The 21,958-nt window shown below is 44.5% G+C and overlaps 1 protein-coding gene across 4 annotated transcripts in view; it reads left to right on the forward strand.

Annotated features, from left to right (window-relative positions):
* Positions 1 to 19,212, forward strand: part of TASOR (transcription activation suppressor) — an 89,553-nt gene extending 70,341 nt beyond the window's left edge. For all 4 annotated transcript variants that reach the window (XM_069736686.1, XM_069736687.1, XM_069736688.1 and 1 more), the window contains 7 exons: positions 5,332 to 6,185; positions 7,691 to 7,813; positions 7,962 to 8,121; positions 8,559 to 8,667; positions 15,059 to 15,237; positions 15,318 to 15,476; positions 18,530 to 19,212. In XM_069736686.1, coding sequence (XP_069592787.1) covers positions 5,332 to 6,185; positions 7,691 to 7,813; positions 7,962 to 8,121; positions 8,559 to 8,667; positions 15,059 to 15,237; positions 15,318 to 15,476; positions 18,530 to 19,005 — 2,060 coding nt within the window. In that variant the 3' untranslated portion in view covers positions 19,006 to 19,212. The remainder of the gene's footprint in view (positions 1 to 5,331; positions 6,186 to 7,690; positions 7,814 to 7,961; positions 8,122 to 8,558; positions 8,668 to 15,058; positions 15,238 to 15,317; positions 15,477 to 18,529) is intronic.
* The last annotated feature ends 2,746 nt before the right edge of the window (positions 19,213 to 21,958 follow it).

Below are 21,958 nucleotides of genomic sequence, written 5' to 3' on the forward strand. Positions count from 1 at the left end.
GGATCTGAGGCCCAATAAAGACTCCTTCCCTTTTATATTTGCTTCACTCAAGATTGAAACTTTATCAATGAGATAATTGAATGCGTTTGCCCAACTTGATATGCAATGGTGATAACAAAATTTTATATAGTTAAACAAGTGCTGCATGCAGGGCATTTTTACTCCCTGGTTGAAGTGAATGTCGGAGAGGCCAGTCTTTTATTGTAGTGATATTCTCTTGAATGACTAGCCCACTCACACAGAAAGCAGCAGTAGTTTTTGTATCCACCCTGGAGACCAAGAAAGAGTTCAACCACCTTTAAGTCACCACAGAGGGGCCCCAAATGTTGGTCATGGATCATGCACCTCAACAGCGGTTTTACGTTGTCATAGGTTTCTTTCATGTGACTGCATAACCCACTGGAATTGAAGGTCATGCATTGCCATTATTCAGCAAAACAGCCTTTAGGACAAATCGGTGAAGAGCCTCCTTTCCTCTGCATTATGACTTGTCTTCTGAGCGTCCATTAAACTCTTGATTTTGCATGCTGCAAGATTGCCTCCCATGAAGAAGCATTGGACAAGAACTTTCACCGCTGCTTAACAAAGAAATCCGAACATTGCCCACTAGGAGATTCCACTGCTGTAGCCTGGAACCTAAGAGCTCAGACTTACTCTTGGTCAGATCCATATACCTAACGAGATCGTTGAGTTCACTGTGTTAGAAGGTGTGATTCAGCTGAGGTTGCTGACAAAGTCTGGGTCTTTAGAGGAAGATGTTTCATGGCACCTAGCGCCCTCTTGTTCCTCACTTGAATCGACTGAAAATGTTTTTGGTGCTTTTGGAACCAGCAGTTCTTTTGTATGTGGTACTGGGCGTATTACAGATGGAATGTTTTGATACTATAAAGTTCACTTCTTCCTTAAGACTCGTTTCCTACTGGGGGCACCACGCAGAAATAGCAATTGGTAGTGTGGTCGGTTGGCTCTCTCCAGATCATTGGGACTGGAAAAGACATAGATTGCCTCTTCCCATGCAACCACTGGGTAAGATGTGATGCACGTCTATTGCAGGCGTATGTGTGGAGCCCAACTCTAGTTCTGATCTCCTATTCTGCAGCCAAAATACAGGTTGTAGGCTTTTCTTATCTTGGTAGTCAAGTTTCGCCTTTGTGACTCAAGTGACTTCTCCACATATGGTCCAAAAAACGTTTCCCGTGTTAATGCAAGAATGAGGCATATCTGAAAAAAAAACATAGAAACATGTTAATATGCTAAAAAACTAAGCTTAGAAATCCTAAAACTGAATACCTTATACAGAGAGCATTTATAAAATTGGGTGATGCAACTGTATTTAGGATCATATCATCTGAGTTGGCGTGTTTTGATTGGTCACCCTAAGATGATAGAATACTGAAGGCACAATAGACTAAATAAATGAAGTTATAGACTAGCTGTTAACAATATAAGCCTACATAAAAAGTATCATAAATAATTACAGCCTCCTCTGAATCTTTAAAATTAGAGCCAACCAGCAAATTTAGGCATCATATTCATTTTCAGCACCAGAAAATTAGTTGAATTCAATTGTTTTAGTCTCTGAACCAATTTGGTTGGAGAACCATGTTATCTATGCATATGATGTACTTGGGTTAAGCACTAGTTCTTAACCCAAGAGATAGTTAAGAACTGGAATCCAGATACAGTGGTCTAGCTCCGCGAGATGTCCATATGCCCAACTAGAGTATGTGGTCAAAGTTGTGTTTTGTGTTTTTTTAGATTAGCTTTTCGGCTCCTCACTTCTGAAGGCACATCTGTAATCTCCTGCTCTCTGCAGCAACTCAGTGGCTGGGGTGGCGCTGCCGTCTGCTGCTCGTGGGTGCCTTCCTGTGCCTTTTTTTTTTTACCAGAAGTTGGTTGCGAAGTGGTCCGCTCCTGTCAATTTTCAGGTCCCTGTTCCCCAGAACCACCACGTTGCTTCTACCCGATGCCCTGACCATTAATGACCCTCCAAATAACATTTGACCCCTCTTCAAAGTGACCTTTCTAGCTGTATTTTCCACTCTGCATTTGCTGCTTCCTAAGTCTACGAGATCTGTATGGTGTGCTATAGAAAATTACTTGAGATCCCATCTTCTGGAGCCACTCAGAAGAAAGTTCTGGACTTCTCATGTCTCACAGCTTGCAGACGGGGCAACAGCTAATTATGTTGCACACTCATTGCTCCATTTAGCTTGGTTCACGGGTGGCTAATCCAGCATAAAGAATTACCTTACTTGCCTTCCCATCATAGGAGGTAGGCTTTTCTGAATCTGGATGAAATAGAAGCAATGGGATGAAACTGAATGGGAGGAGACACAGATTAGATATTAGAAAACACTTTTTGACAGTTAGGGTGATCAATGAGTGGATCAAGCTGCCACGAGAGGTGGTGAGTTCTCCTTCCGTGGAAGTCTTCAAACAGAGGCTGGACAGACATATGTCTGAGATGGTTTAGTGAATCCTGCATTGAGCAGGGGGTTGGACCAGATGACCCAGGAGGTCCCTTCCAACTCTACCATTCTATGATTTTATGAAATTAAATTTTCTATGCTTTCATCTGGGCAAAGAATGCCCTTCTCTAAAGTCGTAGATGCTCACAACCACCCAGGTGATCCCACAGGTTTTTCCTCTGTGGGGACTTTATTTTCCCACAGTGGTGACAGGAAGTCCTCCCATTTTTCTGATTCTAAAGAAACCTGCATTTACACTAAAACCCTCTGGGCCGCACTCTCAAGACTATCAGAACTCCTCTCAATGAGGGTTTTTTCCTGACTCAAAACTTCCCCCTTGGTTAAGGATATGTTTCTCTGCTTCAAAGGAGGATGTCTGTATCAAAGGAGGATGTCTGTTACACCATCCTGATTTGAAGCGACTCAACAGTTGTGTGGTTTTGAAGATTTCCCTTGGAATCCTTATGGTCTGTAGTCTGGTCACTGGAGCGAGAGTACCATATGTTAATCTAATGTGGAAAGCCGAGATGCGCATCTCCCCATTCCACTTTTACAATCAGACCAGCAATTCCTCTTCTCCGCTGACTGTTCTTTTAATGTTAACTCTTTGTAGCCTTCAGGGTAGTCTTCATCAAAGGGAAGCAGTCATGTTCCGGAACTTTATTAACATGCAGATACGGTGTTAATGTGCAGATTGATGGCATTCCAAAGCTGCCTGGCCACTGCACTGAAAGCCCAGCTTCTAGGAGGAAATTAACTTTATTCTTCTCAGCAGCATCTGGCTTTCAGTGCAAGTGGGTGTTATCAAATAACAACTCATACAGGGCGATGTGCACGCCCCCAATCAAAAGATTGTCATGGAAGGGGCAATCCTAGTGGTGAAGGCTCCATCCAGAGAAAACACCTTGGACGCCCTGGATTTCTTTGGTTTAATCCTCAGCCAACGGAAAGCATGCAGTATTAAGGAAAGACCTTTGCCACCTTTTGTAGGATGGGCCTTTCAACCTTCAGACAAGCTTTTATGCCTTACATCTGATGAGTCCCACCTATAAACTGAGTTATCTTGTCCTCCGTTAAATATTTGCAATGGAGTTCACTATTGGTCACTTGGTATATCCACTCCAATTGGTCTATTCATATATAAATATGATCACATGTTTTCAGTGCTTTATTTTATGGCTAAAGGGCTGTTGCCAGAAATGCGTCAGATTTTAACATGTCACCTGAATTGGTTCGTGTTTTTATGGATTTCTAATAAAGACTACGACAGTTTAGTTAACCCCTTTTGGATGTGCCGCATTTCTACTTTTTTACTTACCAAGTATTAAAACCACTTCTCATGAAGGGGTAAATGATTTTGAGACTGCAGTAGTTAAGTAGTATTTTGTCATGGATTTGGAGAAACCACTAGTTAGATTACCCGCTTTGAGCGATTTAAATTGTTCTTGCTTGATTAATTTATTGAAAAAAGTTTGTACATTTTGCTAATAAACCTTACAGGGGTTTTCCAGATCTGTAAGTCTGTAGTCCCTCAATGTGACTGCAGATTTCTGAATCCTTAGGGTACCGTCACACATTGGCATTTTGATCGCTACGACGGCACGATTCGTGACGTTCCAGCGATATAGTTACGATCTCGCAGTGTCTGACACGCTCCTGCGATCAGGGACCCCGCTGAGAATCGTACGTCGTAGCAGATCGTTTGAAACTTTCTTTCGTCGTCTAGTGTCCCGCTGTGGCGGCATGATCGCATGGTGTAACAAAGGTGTGCACGATATTGTATACGATGTGCGCATAGTAACCAACGGCTTCTACATCGCACATACGTCATGAAATTATCGCTCCAGCGTCGTACATTGCAAAGTGTGACAGCAGTCTACGACGCTGGAGCGATATTGTTACGATGCTGGAGCGTCACGGATCGTGCCGTCGTAGCGATCAAAATGCCACTGTGTGACGGTACCCTTACTTCGTGTGCACTGTTTGCTGTAAGGATTCTCCAGTGCTGATGGTGAGATAGCTGCAAATATGCAGTTTGCATACGTGTGCTTGGTCTCTCTCAATTCACTTGTATTAAGTGAGGCCGCGTACCTTTAGTTGGAATGTGGCTGAAAGTATACAAATCGCATACTTGTGGTCACATGACCGACTGCTCTCGCCCCCCGACACTGGAGAATCCTGTCCTGCCATGCTTGAGCTGTAAGGATTCACAAGTCTGCAGTCACACAGTGACTACAGACTTTAAAAGAGTTGTCCAGGCTTGGGGTACAAGACTGTGACTGCAAATTTGTGATCCTCACAGCGCACACTTGACGTGCTGTCAGGATTCTTCCGTTTTGTCATTGGGAGCAGGCGGGCACATGATGGCAAATATGCGATTTGCACACATGCGGATGCATGCATACTAGATGTACACTGCCTCACTCAATACAAACATTGAGCGAGGCCAGACAGTCTAGTCAGAATGTGGCCAGAAATATGCAAATCATATACTTGCAGTCAAATGACTGTCTGCTCCTGGTGCTGGAGAATCCTGACTGTGCGCTGTGAGGATTCATATGACAAACACTTGTACTCCAAGCCTGGACAACACCATTAATTTTCAATGCGGATTGAATACTCTTGATTTCCACTGTATATTAAAGAATTGCCACAATTTGAGTGATGAATTTGTATGAATTCAGAGCTTTGTGGAAATGGTGAATAAAGGGAAAGTTCAGTATTGAAATTGTATCCACCTTTTTATACTTGGGTGGATATAATAATTGTAGGTTTAACTTGCTGATAAAAGGCTATGATCATGCTTTTGTGTAGTTATAGATCATGTAATTGTATCCTCCCATCATCTCTCCATTTTTAGGGTTAAGGCTCATTGAAGATCAGTCTGTGTATTCTTCACCACAAGAAGATGCTCTTCCAAATGATCCGAGAATTAACCACACAAGGCGATGCAAAGGTTCTGGATATTCCCCACTTGAAGTGTATAGGAAAGGAAGAAGGCATTCTTCCAGAAGCGATAAAGGGCCTTACCGAGATTTCAGAAAGAAAGGACATTTTAAGAGCAAACACTGTCATGATGGATTGATTGAGCAAACTGTTGTGGATGTGTACAGCAAGTTTTCAGAACAGCTTCAAGAGGTTTTAAGAGCAAAAGATATTTCGTTTAATGCAATCTCAACTCCTTTACTGTCTTCAGAGGACAGAGTGGTCAAACTTTCAGAATGGATTTCAACCCAAGCCTCTGAGATATCTGTGCAGCAGTATGTTGAGGACCTACGTGTGAAGCTGGATATTATTGTAAATTCACGTGCAAGACCTACAGATGAATTTTATGAAAGTAAAGAAAATATGGGCGCTTTAGAGCGTGAGCCGGAAGGATGCGGTACAGCTGAGTATACACCTAAAGTGGACATTTCTCTGACTTTAAAGCCTGGGTTGGATCATAATGGTTGCACAGAGGAGGCTTCTTCCGACAAGGAGCTGGACACTCCACCACTTGGAAGTCCTGCTCCTCATATAGATACAGCACCTTCTACTTCACAGGATGGCGTAGTTAAAAATGTGGAGATTAGTGATTTTTTAAAAATTCAATTAAATAGGGAAGTCTTCATGAATTTAACGAAGATTTTCGCTCCCGAAAACAAAATCTTAAACATGGTAAAATTTTACATTCATGCAGAACTGGAAGAAAACACGTTATGTGCTGAAATCAAGGTAAGATGATTCTGAAATAGACCTGTGTTACATTTACAATTCTCCAAACGACATGAGATGTCCATATGCTTATTAATACTTGTATACATGTGGACTTTTTTTCTAACTGAAATTTTAATGTTTTGGGATCAGCGTTCATGTGGCAGATCGAGTTCTGATATCTGACCTGAACTTTTATTCCAAAGTTCGGTACAGGTACCAGAACTGGGACCCGAACGTTTGAGCTGCAAAAATCCTTGTGTTCGACGTTTAACATCGGGTATGAACTGTCCTGTACAAACTCCTGATCTTTTAATTTTATGTATGCTCATCTCTATTATTGTTTGTAAAGTCACTGATCAATGATTGTTCATTATCGCATGTTAAATCGAATCTGTTGCTAGACAAAGATCGTTTTAGGGAATTTAGGAAATGACATGTTAAAGAATGGCTAGAGCTGGCACTGCGCAGACTAATTTTCTGGCAACTTCATATGACCAGATTAATACAATGATTAATGCAATAAAACCTACTTTTTCATAGTTATTACATGTTAAATAGTGATGAGCGAATATACTCGTTACTCGAGATTTCCCGAGCACGCTCAGATGTCCTCAGAGTATTTTTTAGTTTTCGGAGATTTCGTTTTCATCGCCTCAGCTGAATGATTTACAGCTATTAGCCAGGCTAAGTACATGTGGGGGTTGCCTGGTTGCTAGATAATACCCACATGTAATCAGGCTGGTTAGTAGCTGTAAATCATCCAGCTGTGGAGAAAAAAACGAAATCTCCGAGCACTAAAAAATACTCTAAGGACACCCGAGCGTGCTCGGGAAATCTCGAGTAACGAGTATATTCGCTCATCACTAATGTTAAAGAATGGTACAAATTAACCACGTTAGGATGACCATGCTGCCACCCAGCTGAGGTGGGACCGAACAAGTCCGAGCGTACTTTTTCTTCTGCACCTCAAATATTTCCGTCCTCCAAGACCATGTGCGCACACGGAGGTGACATTTGTGCTTAGGGCGCAGTCAGATCGCTGTATAACACTGATGGCGATGGCATCGTAGTGCTCGGACTGGCCCATCGGCTCTCCTTACCTGAATGTGACCTCTGCATAGAAATACATGCTGTCACACTCTGGTCAGAAGAGCCACCGCCAATCCGAGCATCACAATGCAATAATCTGTGTTCTACGGCTGTGTGACTGTCCTTATACATCTAATTCAACACCATGTCTCTGCCGCACGTTAACGTTGGGACAACAGCGACTGCAAGGGACTTGTCTGTTCAGCCTTTGTGCGCACGGAATCTACGAACAGAACTGGAAGGCCGCCCTCAGTCATGTGGTGCTGTGTCGAAACAGAACACCAAGAAACTAGAGAAATTCCTCTGCCAGTGGATCATGGACAGGCGTTTTTATGCTACTTTATTTATACCCTCAGAGGGGTTTTGGATTGTTCTTTTGAGTCTCGTCTTTTCGCAATAAGTAACATTGTCTCATTTTATCTTTTTATATTAAGGATTACCTGACAAAACTTGGTAATATACACTGTCACCCAGACCAGTATGTGCACGAAAGCTCAGCGTTTAATAAACTCTTAATCATTATCCACAATGAAGATATTGAGAAAAATATTCATACGGTGAGTTATAGTCATCATGTTTGGTCATGTTGACAATCTGTTATGTTTTTACTTCCATGGTTTTCCAGATTTTACCTTTTTATCTTTTATATGTTAATTTCAGTGGTGAATTCATTCCTAGTTTTCTTTTGATTCCTCACTTTAATAGATACCGTCCTTGACAGAATTGAAGAAGAGATCGTGCGTCAGTTTTGCCGGTGTTGACAGTTTAGATGATTTGAAGAACCGCACATATAATGAACTTTTTGTGTCTGGAGGATTTATTGTTCCTGATGACTCTGTGCTAAATCCAGATTCTGTCACAGCTGGTAAGATCTCTTTAATAGCCACTTTAACCCTAATTATTTTAACCCTGACTAAATTTAACAGTGCATAACTTATTTCTGTATCCAAAACCTCAGACTGGTAATGGAGCTTTTGAGATTAAGTGTTGTGATAAACAAACTTTCATGTTCTGACAGTAGGGGGTGATGGATTTTGTTGACTTAATTCCATTAATACTAGTGGAGGGGTGGTACAGTATTGATATCATATCCACGGGATAAGGTTGTCACAAATCAATTATTTGCACCGGTTTATGCGGATAGGTCATCAATACCTTATATTCCAACAAAATCTTCAAATAGGTTACTGTAATGTGATAATTCAGCACATGCCATCTGTGAGTTTAATTTTCTTGTTAAACATCACTGTCTTATAGTTGCACTCTTTAATTTGTATACTGATGCTTTGTATTGTTTTGTAGGTAAACTAGAAAAATTCCTCCTCTTTCTTGAACAAATAAACACTCCTGAACAAAAATGGCAACTGAAAATCCATTGCAAATTTCAGAAAAAACTGAAGGAGCTTGGAAGGTGAGGCATTGTGTTGCTGCAAGTTAGGGTCACCCTCATCGTGTCACAGATGGTATCCTAGGCAAGAGTGGAAAGTTGCATTTATTATACTGAGAACAAAGACAACACTTTGTTTTGTTAGATATTCTACAATAAGTTTTTAGATTTTGTTCGTTATATAAATAGGTCTGTGTGACAGGTCAATTGGTCACTGAGTAAAGAGGTTGCCCCAACTAGAATACAGTGCACCATTATCAACCCTGACTTTGGCTACATAAAGACTAGGTGATCAGCTGATGGCTATGGAAACTGGTCTGCAGACTTTGGATGGGGAATGTAATACAGTTCTTCCATGTATGGTTCATGTCGTCTTTATGCCATAATGGGGCACCCAGAATATCATCCGTTCCCCACTCTTTATGATAATCCTTCCCGTGTATGGAAGTACCAAGACAGGATGATGGAAAACTGAGAATCAGGTAATCCCTTATCCATAAAAACTATCCAGTTTTATTCAAATTACATTAAAATTCACATGGTGCCCATGTGTATAATCTAGCCGAAATGTCTGACTGCATCCGTATTTATGACTTTCTCAGTAAGTACTTATACTGTCAAAAACTTGTTGGCTACATTATATACTCAGGCTCCTCCATGTTTCAAACTGCATCTTTTTTACTGCGTAAGACAGGGGTCCCCAACCTGTAGCTCGGGAGCCACATGTGGCTCGCGGTCCCATGAATTATGGCTTGCGGCTGTCTGCTGGCTTGGTGCATTAGCTCCAGATTTAGTAAACTGGTATGAAGAGCACATCTCAAAATGGTGAACTTTGTGTGGAGATTTGGGTACACTTCTACTGGTCTTGGGCGTTGAGAGATAATTTAAGTATGGTATGCTGGAGACAGGATGATACCACTGGTCAGAGGAGGTACTTGAAGATGGATGTGACTATGTTGCGAGTGCATGATGGGAGAATGCTGAATGTGGTGGGGTGTGGTGGGAACCACTGGATCTTGGTAGTCTGCTTTGGGGTGATTTGTGTGGAAAAGCTTTGGTTTTCATTACACCCTTAATGGGGGCTTTGGTTGCCACTACTGTAAGGGGCAGTAGCTGGATGTGGCTCGTGACCCTCTTGCACAGCTGAATGTGGCTCTCAAGGTCAAAAAGGTTGGGGACCACTGGCGTAGAACAGATGCACTCTGAAACATTTTGGCGAGAGTATATACACAGCTCCGTTTTTGGATTTTAATATGGTTTTTAATAAAGCTTGAGGTTTTATGAAGTGCCCCCTGCTTGTTGGACTATCTTTTTCTATGATGGAGTACCTGGTCTATTGCTATGTTATAACTTCTTTTTCTACTAGAGCAGAAATAAGTGTTGAAGTGTACAGATTTTCATCTAGCTGTATGTTTGCTTGTGATCATTAGAGATTGGTGCCTTGCATTAGTCACCTCCTTAGTTTGAGAAGAGTATAACTGTTCATTAGAGGTTGTGCTGTTTATTCAAATAATGTTTAATCGCTGTATAAAGTAATACAGGTTTTTGCGGATTTTATTTTGAAACCGGTATGATAGTTGTTGTTAATTAATGAAGAGAAAACCTCCTGAGTAAGGTGGTAGCTAGTGATGAGCGAGTATACTCGCTCGGGTTTTCCCGAGCACGCTCGGGTGGTGTCCGAGTATTTGACTGCTCAGAGATTGTTTTCCTTGCCGCAGCTGGATGATTTACGGATACTAGCCAGGCTGAGTATATGTGGGGGTTGTCTGGTTGCTTGGGAATCCACACATGTAATCAAGCAGGCTAGTAGCCGCAAATCATGCAGCTGCGGCAAGGAAAACTAAATCTTCGAGCAGTCACAAATACTCAGAGACCACCAGAGCGTGCTCTGGAAAACCCGAGCAACGAGTACTTGCTTATCACTAGTGGTAACTTTGTTGTCTGCATGACATATATTCTGGATCACAGGGAAGGAATCATGGAGATGTAAATGAGAAGAGCGGTTTAAAGTAGTCAGCACAACATGACTGTTTAAACCAGGTGCATCACCTTGTAGGGGCCAAAGGCCTTATAAAAGTAAAAACCCTTACTCTGTCGCCTCATTGGGGGACACAGGACCATGGGTGTTATGCTGCTGTCCACTAGGAGGCGACACTGTGCATAATCTGAAAAAGATTAACCGTGGCTCCTCCCCTGCAGTATACACCCCTGGATGGTGTCAGACTTCTCCAGTTTTTGCTTAGTGTCGCATAGGAGGCACACCTAAGATTTTTTACTCCGTTTTTTCCCCCCGACGGATTACAGATGAAGAAAAGTGGGTCTCCTGTGAGACTCCCGGCATGGCTCCTTCCTCGGCCCCCTATTACGGGGCGCCCGGTTGAAGTCGAGATGGTTTTTTTTCCCCATGTCGCTCCTTCCCCAGTCCCTCGGGTGCTGGTTCGAAGTCGAGCCCCGCCCCCCTCCTTCCCCAATTCCTTTTGGTTTTCTGGGTTGAGGTCGAGGCGATGATAAAGCCCCCTGAAGGTGTCAGCAGCACCCTCTCTAATCCCCCTCTGGGGGCATTAGGTTAAGACGCCTCAGGTAGGGCCTGTACGGGCAGCATTCTGCAGCTCCCAGCATGGGCCAGCACATTGAACCTGCATCCAGGGACCCCAGCCCAACTGTGGGCTCCTGTCGGGGCCGGGGGGAGTGCAGGCAGGCATGGCACAATAGAGACACAGGGCTCCCTGCGCCCCTGTCTCTGCGGCAGCACCAGCTCTATACTGCCTCAGGGGAACCCTTTACAGGCCCCCCCCCCCTTTGCTTACACCTCCACCGCAATCCTGCCTTTAAATCCGGGGGGATCCTGTTCAGATCCGACCCCCTTCCGGAATTCCACGCCGGCCTGGAGCCTTTCTGGGCATCAGTCATCTAATTTAAGCCGCGGCTTCGGCCTAGCTGAAGCCGCCGCCCCCCGGATGACAAATATGACACTCTACAGTGTCATAGAGGGGGTGGATCGAGACAGGGCAGGTTTTTACACAGCTTTGCCGCCTTTTTTCTCAGCTCTCCGCCCCCTTCTCCCCCTTTCTCTTCTCCTCGGGGGCCATTTCTACTGCAGGAAGGATTAACCCTGCAGGACCAGACCAGCCAGTCTCCGGGGGGGGGGGGGGGGGGGGGGGCACAGGATTGTGGTTCTTCGGCGTTGGACCTAGGGGCAAACTGTTGGTGTAAGATCACAGCTGGGTTGTTTTACTTGGCTGTGAATCCATATTCCCTATAAGGCTCCCTTATAGGTTCCTCTGCATAGCTACCCCTGTAAGGTCCTCTGCATAGCCAGCCCTTCTGCACTCTGTGCACTATGCCAGGCTCAAGGTCCAAGAGAACCAGGCAGGACTGCTATTATGCATTCTGCACAGCCTGCAGGACCGCTCTTCCCAGTGGGAGCACATACCCACACTGCCAGGACTGCACTTAGACTACTGTGTCAGAGCCCTAAGAAGCCCCTGCCAATGCTTCGGTGTCTAATGCCACGCCGGAATGGGTCACTCAGATGTTGCAATCTATGATGCAGTCTATAGATAACCTAACCTTCACAGTGCTTCAGGCTCTGCAGAGTCATGCCTCTGGCTGTGGGAATGGAAAACAGACGCAGCCTCAAAGAAGTCCCTCACGCACCTCCCCTACCTCCAGTGGGTGACTTTTTGGTGAACAGTTGGACACGATGATATCCAACGCCACCGGGGGTAAGAGTACCTCTCTTCCCCAACTGAAACCTAAACGCACTTACAAGAAGCGTAACCAAACTTGATTCCGATCCTTTCGGAATTCTTCAGGCTGGTCCATCTCGCGTCCAGCACAAAATCGTAACCGTTCCCCACGCAGGGACAACTCACGGTCGACGCAAAGGTCGGACAAAACCTGGCAGTCAGAAGCAGCCCAGAGGAGGAAAATCTCAGACTTTCTCCTCATCATAACTCGGACTCCGAAAGACACCACACCTGTAGGCAGCCGACTTTTGCCCTTTCATGAAGTCTGGCTGCCTATTACAGAAGACAGGTGGGTCAGGGAACTAGTGTCTTCCGGATACAAGATGGAGTTCACCTCCAACCCACCGGACCGATTCTTCCTCTCTGTCCCCCCAAAACCACCAGCCAAGGCTCATGCCTTCCGAAAAGCGATCTCCTCGCTTTTTCAAGCAGGAGTCATAGTACCGGTCCCCACGGCCGAGCGCTTCCGAGGGTTCTACTCCAATCTATTCGTAGTCCCCAAGAAAGGAGGCAGTGTGCGGCCCATACTGGACCTAAAACAACTCAACAAATATGTACGGGTCCGTTACTTCCGCATGCAGTCCCTTTGGTCCATCATTGCGTCCATGGAGAAGGGAGACTATCTCGCCTCCATAGACATACAAGACGCATACCTGCATATACCGATTGCACCTGCCCATCAGCGATTTCTCAGGTTCGCAATCGACCAGGACCACTACCAGTTCGTGGCTCTCCCGTTCGGACTCACCACGGCTCCCAGAGTGTTTACCAAAGCCATGGCAGCCACCATGGACATCCTGCACTCCAGAGGCATAGTAGTCATTCCATACTTGGACGATCTACTCATCAAGGCTCCCACCTTCAAGGACATCGAGCTCAGCGTCTCAATCACAGTTGACACTGAGTCGCATTGGCTGGTTAGTCAACCTACAAAAGTCATCACCAACCCCGAGTCAGTCTCTGACCTTCCTGAGAATGCTATTCAACACCTCTAGGGGTCTAGTGCTCCTTCCCAAAGACAAAGCACTGGCTCTCCGCCTAAGAGTTCGCACCCTCCTCTGCAAACCCCCTCGATCTCTCCGGTTTGCCATGAGTCCTCGGCAGGATGGGGGCACCAATAGATGCCATCCCATTTGCCCAGTTTCGCCTCAGGCCTCTCCAACTAGCCATCCTCAAGTCCTGGGACAAGGACCCTTTCGCTCTCAACAGGGAGTTCGGGCTAATGTCGTCAACCAAGAGGTCCCTGCACTGGTGGCTCAAGCCTACCTCGCTAGCAAAGGGGAAATCCTTTCTCACAGGTCAATGTAAGGTTCTGACCACCGATGCGAGCCTGACGGGTTGGGGTGCAATGCACCTACACCACAGGGCACAGTGCAAGTGGTCCCCAGTGGAAGCGACCATGCCCATCAACATCCTGGAAATTCGTGCCATCCTCCTGGCATTGAGGGCCTTTCATCACTTACTGGCAGTCTCTCACATCAGAATACAGTCGGACAATGCCACGGCTGTGGCATATGTGAATCACCAAGGGGGGACCCGCAGTACCCAGGCGATGCGAGAAGTGTCACATATCCTCCACTGGGCAGAGGACACAGGGTCGGTTCTCTCGGCATCCAAGTGTAGACAGCTAGGAAGCAGACTTCCTCAGCGGACAAGGAATACTCGGGAGAGTGGTCTCTCCATCCCGAAATTATTCGCCAGAGCTGCCATCGCTGGGGGACCCCGGATGTGGGCCTAATGGCATCCCACTTCAATGCCAAGGTCTCCAACTTCATGGCCAGAACACGATCCGCGGTCACTCGGAGCAGACGCTCTGGTTCAGGACTGGACCCAGTTCCAGCTTTTGTACATTTTTCCGCCTCTCCCCCTGATATCCAGGGTGGTGAGGAAGATCAAGCAAGAGGGAGTTCCAACCATCCTAATCGCACCGGACTGGCCCAGACGTACATGGTACTTCGACATCGTACAACTTACAGCAGACTCCCCCTGGCGTCTCCCCGACCGCCCCGATCTTCTATCACAAGGCCCATTCTACCACCAGAGCTCGGGCTCTCAATTTGATGGCATGGCCCTTGAGACCAAATTACAATTTCTGTGGCTGTATTTAGCTTAATAAGCAGTGACAGAATACTGTTATATCCACTTTTCAGTTGAGAGCTGCACGCTGACTCAGTGGTTAGCACTGGGGTCCTAGGTTCAAATCTCACAAAAGACATCTTCATGGAGTTTGTATATTCTAGCTGTGTGGGTTTTTTTCCACACGCCAGACATACTGATGGAGATTTAGATTGTGAGCCCCAATGTGGACAGTGATGATGATGTATGTGCTGTGGAATATAATGGTGCAAAGCATAACTGGTTATGCTCTCTTATTTATCATTTGTTTTTGTTTTCATGCTCTGATGAGCAAGAGTGTTCTTTGAGGGCAAATGGATATCTTGAAGGTTGTGAGGCATTCTAAAACAGTGTATTACAAATTTGTTAAACTTTCCATTTACATTGTGACAATTTTATTTGCATAAAACTAGAAAACCCATTTAACAGTGGGCCAAAGTAATGTCCTTGGATGGTTATTTTACGTTTGTCTTTCCACTGCTTCCTTCATTAGTTAATAAAACGTCAGTATGATATTTCTACTTTAATTTCGTCCTCTGATCCCATTTTAGGACAAAACCAAATGCGCTGAATATGTTGGCCCTCTTCAATACATATCAGAAGAAGCATCTAGTAGAAATTCTTTCTTATCATTACTGTGATTCTCAGAACCGACAAGCTCCAGAACTCGAGTGCTTAATCAAACTTCAGGTCCAAAACATACAGCAGCGACACCTCATATTTCTGACAGGTAACAACTGTACATTTCTATTATGTGCCATACTGTTTGCCCTCTGACAGACTAAACACAAAATGAATATCTTATTCCAGAGAAAAAGGAATCTCTGTTTCTTCATTATTCTGACAATGGGATTGTGGTGACGAGAATGGATGAGTTCATGAAGAATTTTACCAAGCTTGTTGGCCTTCCTAGTTCGAGCAGTGAAGGAATATTCTTGCCCAATATGGCCACTGAAGAAAAGGAGACAGGTACTTATTTGATATTGTGTTCTCTGTCTAGATACGGTGCCCATTAGTTCACAACGGAACAATTATTTAAATTATTATTTTTTTTTTTTAAACGGCGTGGGGTCCCCCATTTTTTGACAACCAGCCTAGCTAAATCAGACAGCTCAGGGCCCTGTAGTGGTGGAAAGTGGGGTTCATATTTGTGGGGTTGATGTCACCTTTGTATTGTCAGGTGACATCAAACCCACAGATTACGAATGGAGAGGTGTCTATAAGACGCCTATCCATTACTAATCCTATAGTTATGACACAGCCAGAATAAAGTGTTTTTAAATAAAAACACTTTTTACTTTATTATTTAAAAATAACTCCCATTCCATTGAATCCTTTGTCACCCATAATAAAAAAATAAAAAAACAATAATATCCTTCCCCTGTGAATCGTTCTGCCCCACACCGCAATCCATGTCTGAGGATTACTAGATTTCAACCTGGACGGTGCCAAGATGCGACCGTCTAGGCTGAGAACCACTGGTAAATTAGCTGCTGCGAGCGCAGCATCAGTGAGCAGCATTGACCTCATCGAAATATCAGCCCATACCCTCCACAAGTCCACTTGTCCCAGCAATATAAATTTATCAAATCAACCCAACTATAATCACACCCTGCAAAAAACACCCCTTCCCCGGTAACATAGACTACTAACCCCTACCTGTAAGGGCTGGGGCATAGGAATACTCCAAGCCAACCATTCTTTTTCCCTCGCAGTGTGACCAGTGAAATAATACACTCAATAAATTTCACATGGCAATTATTGAGCCCCACTTTATATAACAATCCACCCTCTCTCAAGAATAACTCTAAAGCTAGCCTGGAGCTCAGCCAGGCAGCTCTGCAACATTAGAAAACCAGAAGTGTAAGGCTATGTGCACACGTCCGGAATTTCCGCGGAAATTCCACAACTGTGCCGCGGGTAAAACGCATGCGGAATCTGTAGCATCGCTTGGAAAACCGATTGACAGGTTGGTCACACTCAAAAATAAAAAAAAATGCGTTAAACCGCACCTTACACCCATACGGCCTTAATAGGCTTAGTGGCGCACGTCACTGCCAGGGGGTCAGCCCAGCTACAAAGTCCAATCCATAACAAAGAAGAAGACAGCGCCACACCGGTCCGGTGCTTGATAAAGGTCATTGTACCGAAACGTCGCCGCAGATGGCAGATTAAAACAGGTTGGTCACACTCGTCAAACACTACGCGAGGAGCTGGACGGCTGCCGGGAAGGCCGGAAGGTGAGAATATCACGATTTTTTATTTTAATTTTTTTTTTTTTTTTTTAAAACAATTATATGGTTCCCAGGGTCTGGAGGAGAGTCTCCTCTCCTCCACACTGGATACCAGCCACACAAGATAGGCTTATTTCCCGCATGATGGGCATAGCCACATGTGGAAAGTAAGCGGATCAATGCATTCCTATGTGTGCGGAATCCCTGCGATTCTGCACAAAGAATGAACATGCTGCGTTTTTTTCCAGAATGCAATTTTGCCGCGGAAAAAAATGCAACATGTGCGCAAAAATTGCAGATTGCATTCTAATAGGATGCTTAATGTATCCGTTTTTATAGCGAAAAAACGCAAAAAATCCTGAACGTGTAATGCTTATTACACACATGTAAGTGCAAATCCACAACTGACACTTGATAAAACAAACCTCATAAAGTTATGATCCTCCACCTCCTCTCTCCTGCCAGATCTGACGCTCATGTGTGCCCAGTCATCTCAAAGCATCGCTCAGGTTTTAAAAAAATGTAGTAGAACCGAGCGCAACAACTCTCAACTTGGCATGATATATCATGGAGTATTGGAGACCCAGTGCACGCATTCTTCTTTTAATGTTAAGGAGCATGGATCTCTTGCACTGTACTTCGTCTGAAAAATCGTGAAAAAACTAGACTTTTTGGCCTCTAAGAGTAAAATCTGGCAGATCACGTGCCTTGTGTCCCCATCCTTGAGTGAAGAATTTTCATCAGGATAGGTCTATGAGGCCGTCTCACTGGGCCTGGTCTCGCAATGACACTGTGAGCCCCATCCACTGCAAACAATGGGAGAGTTTTTTTTTTGTTGTTGTTGTTCTCTCCTAAAATCTCTAACAGCCACTTTTCGATAAGCCCATCAGTATCCCCTCTCACCACTTTCTCCTGGACGCTGACCAGTTGGACATTGTTGCGCCTTTGGCGGTTTTCCAGGTCATCTACCTTGGCTAGGAGAGCTGCCACCGCCTTGGAATGGTTTTGAATGTCGCCACAGATGAGGAGAGGGAGCATCCTCCAGCAGCCACTTCTCCCCTTGATTGCGGTAGTACATTGCCCCGGTTAATGGTGATAGTTTCTTGAACGTGGCCTACCTTGCCCGTCAATGAGACCAGATAGGTGTTATTTTTGGCTGCGACATTAAACTCTTACAATTGATTTTGTTATTGATTTTTGATTTGTGCACTTTAATTACCTCCTGCCTTCATGTGAGGCTCACATTTGATTATACTTTTGGAATTTTACTGGGGCCTTTTTTGAAAAGGGGGGAAAAATTGGGTGGGGGGATTTTTTTTTAATTTTTACCTTAAAACCGCTGTTTGTAAAATTGTTTTTTATATATACGTAAGAATTTTTATGCTTTAATTCTATGTCAAAACATATATGTATTTTGGTACGTGCACATTTACATTGTCATTTTTTATTTTATTGAATAAAGATATATCCTTTTATCATATTCTCTGTCTGAATGCTTTTTGCCATGTTTTAGATTTTTAAATGGTTTCCACTCGTTGTTTTTTTTTATTTTTTTTTTTTTTTATTTCAGTACACCACTGTGATTTTATGGTAATCTATTATATGTATAGATTTGAATCATTTATAAATATATAATTCCGTATGGTTTCTGCTGTGTTTTTCCTAATTGAACTTGAAGGTAAATTGCTTCCTTGCCTATGACACGCTCAAATGCCAGAAAGTTCTGACTTTATATTGCTTGAATAAGTAATGTCTCATTTAATGTGGCCAATTCTCTTTGTAAAACAGTTCTCGGGACAGCTGATGTTAAGGAAGAGGACGACATGTCTCTGGATTCTGCCGACGGATCGCTAGAAATTGAATTATGCGCCAACTCTGCAAACCCTAAATCAGAGAGAGGTGGAGCTGCAACCCTATCAGAAGCTGAAGATGCGAAGAACGAGGGCGTAAATCCGAGGTCTCCCATCATTGATGCCGATTACATGCAGCCGGTGACGCCCATCTCCACAGCCGGTTCCACGACAGGTGACAATAGCAGTGTGACAGGAGATGACCTCTCTTTCCGGGACTACAGCAGCAAGCAGTTAGGTATTTCCCCTTTCAACCTTCTCACACATCAGACTTTTCTTGGATCCGGTGTATACCCTCCTATATTGGGCAACCAAACATCAGGGGAAAACCATTTCACAAATTCATTCAGTCAGCCAACGGATCAGGAGACTGCACCGCATTCTGAGTGGGATCATAAGTGGAATGTAAAATAGATCCTTTTTTTTTTCTATGTTCTTGCAATATAAACAAAATATTTATATATATAAATGACTTTGTAAGATTTGTTTTGTTTGTTTCTTACCTAAAGATCACATTTTATTATGTACAGAGGGAAAACCCCTCTCTTCTCTGCCTCTTTTTGGATTCTCTGTCATGTACATTACGCATCAAGTAAATAAATTTTTTTACATAAACCGAAACTATTGCACTTTAAATTTAAAGTTTTTTTTTCTTTCACCCTCTAATTTTCATCCTTTTTTTATTTTTCTTGAGTACTAAAACGTATTTTCCTGAGTTTATTTATTCATTGATGTAATTATTAATAGTCTCATAGAACACAATGAAAATGGTGAAAACTAATAAGTTTCATCAAAATTGCACATATGAGATGATATTTTGGTGCTTGGTATACCAGAATTTTTTATGCCACCTCATGTATGCCAGTATTTTTAGCTGAAAAATAGCAGGATGTAATGAATTTGGATACTTTTTTCAATAATCCATTTTCATGACACATTTCCTAGACCTTTTCAAGACGCCTATCTCAATAACTTGCGTTTACATGTCCCTCAATTTTTTTTAATACTAGTGATGAGCGAGTATACTTGTTGCTCGAGTGGTCTACGAGTATTTGTTAGTGCGCGGAGATTTGGTTTTTCTTGACGCAGCTGGCATGATTTATGGCTGCTAGACAACTTGAATACATGTGGGGATTCCCTAGCAACCAGGCAACCCCCACATGTACTCAAACTGCCCTGCAGCCATAAATCATGCAGCTGCGTCGACAAGAACTAAATCTCCGAGCACTAACAAATACTCGGAGACCACCCGAGCGTGCTCTGGGAAAACCCGAGCAACAAGTATACTAGCTCATCACTATTTAATTTTTATACAAACAAAATTCTTAAAGTTGGGACACTGTGTAAAATGTAAAGAAAACAAGAAGGCAATAATTCGGAAATCTTATAGCTATATTTTACTGACAACGAAAATAGGTCACATGTTACAAGTAGGGATGAGCGAATAGCTTCGGATAACTGCTTATCCGAATAGCTATAGCGCTTACCGAATAGCTGCATCGGTAACCCGACTACCTGGAGCGCTTCAATAATCAGGTGTCCGGCGCCTCAGCTGCATGCAGGGCCGCCATCAGGGCATTACAGCCATTACTGCTGTATGGGGCCCGGTCAGCAGCAGTACACAGAGGGGCCCGCAGATCCGGGGCCCCACTGTTGTGCTTCTACTGATCGGGCCCCATCATGCAGTAAAATACTGTGCACAGGTCGGCGCTGGGGCCCGGGAGCCTTTTTGGAGCTGTGCACGGCCGTCTCACCTAGTCGGCTGCACAGCTCCTGCTCGGCTGTGGCTACAATGTATGGGCTCCCTGCAGGTCCTGACTACAGCCCATACATTCTAGCCGTCTCAGTAGTGAATGTGCTAGAATGTAGGGGCTCCTGTCAGGTCCTCTCAGCAGCCCATACATTCTAGCTGCTGCTTCACTGCTGGAAACACTAGACGCCCCGGGAACGACTGAGGTAAGTATAAAAAACATTTTTGTTTTTTTAATAGGTGAGGTGAGGTGGGGGGGAGTGAGACTGCAGATGATGGGGTGTGTTTTAGGGAGTACTGTACATGATGAAATAATAGGGGGCTGCAAATGATAAAGTGTATTTGAGGGGGTACTACACATGAAATGATTGGGGCTGCAAATGAAGTAAGGGGGACTGCAGATGAAGTGAAGGGGGGATAGGGGACTGCAAATGATGATGTGGGGGTGATGGGGACTGCAAATGATGTGGGGGGACTGCAAATGATGTGGGGGGACTGCAAATGATGATGTGGGGGTGATGGGGACTGCAAATGATGTGGGGGGACTGCAAATGATGTGGGGGGACTGCAAATGATGATGTGGGGGTGATGGGAACTGCAAATGATGTGGGGATGATGGGGACTGCAAATGATGTGGGGGTTATGGGGACTGCAAATGATGATGTGTGGGGGATGGGGACTGCAAATGATGTTGGGGGACTGCAAATGATGATGTGGGGTGATGGGGACTGCAAATGATGTGGGGGTGATGGGAACTGCAAATGATGTGGGGGTGATGGAGACTGCAAATGATGTGGGGGTGATGGAGACTGCAAATGATGATGTGGGGGTGATGGGGACTGCAAATGATGTTGGGGGACTGCAAATGATGATGTGGGGGTGATGGGGACTGCAAATGATGTTGGGGGACTGCAAATGATGATGTGGGGGTGATGGGGACTGCAAATGATGTGGGGGTGATGGGGACTGCAAATGATGTGGGGGTGATGGAGACTGCAAATGATGATGTGGGGGTGATGGGGACTGCAAATGATGTTGGGGGACTGCAAATGATGATGTGGGGGTGAGGGGGACTGCAAATGATGTGGGGGTGATGGGGACTGCAAATGATGTGGGGGTGATGGGAACTGCAAATGATGTGGGGGTGATGGAGACTGCAAATGATGTGGGGTGATGGAGACTGCAAATGATGATGTGGGGGTGATGGGGACTGCAAATGATGTTGGGGGACTGCAAATGATGATGTGGGGGTGTTGGGGACTGCAAATGATGTTGGGGGACTGCAAATGATGATGTGGGGGTGATGGGGACTGCAAATGATGTGGGGGTGATGGGGACTGCAAATGATGTGGGGGTGATGGAGACTGCAAATGATGATGTGGGGGTGATGGGGACTGCAAATGATGTTGGGGGACTGCAAATGATGATGTGGGGGTGATGGGGACTGCAAATGATGTTGGGGGACTGCAAATGATGATGTGGGGGTGATGGGGACTGCAAATGATGATGTGGGGGTGATGGCAACTGCAAATGATGTGGGGGGACTGCAAATGATGATGTGGGGGTGATGGGGACTGCAAATGATGATGTGGGGGTGATGGCAACTGCAAATGATGT

The sequence above is a fragment of the Ranitomeya imitator genome, chromosome 8, assembly GCF_032444005.1.
Source record: "Ranitomeya imitator isolate aRanImi1 chromosome 8, aRanImi1.pri, whole genome shotgun sequence".
NCBI classification, from domain to species: Eukaryota; Metazoa; Chordata; class Amphibia; order Anura; family Dendrobatidae; genus Ranitomeya; species Ranitomeya imitator.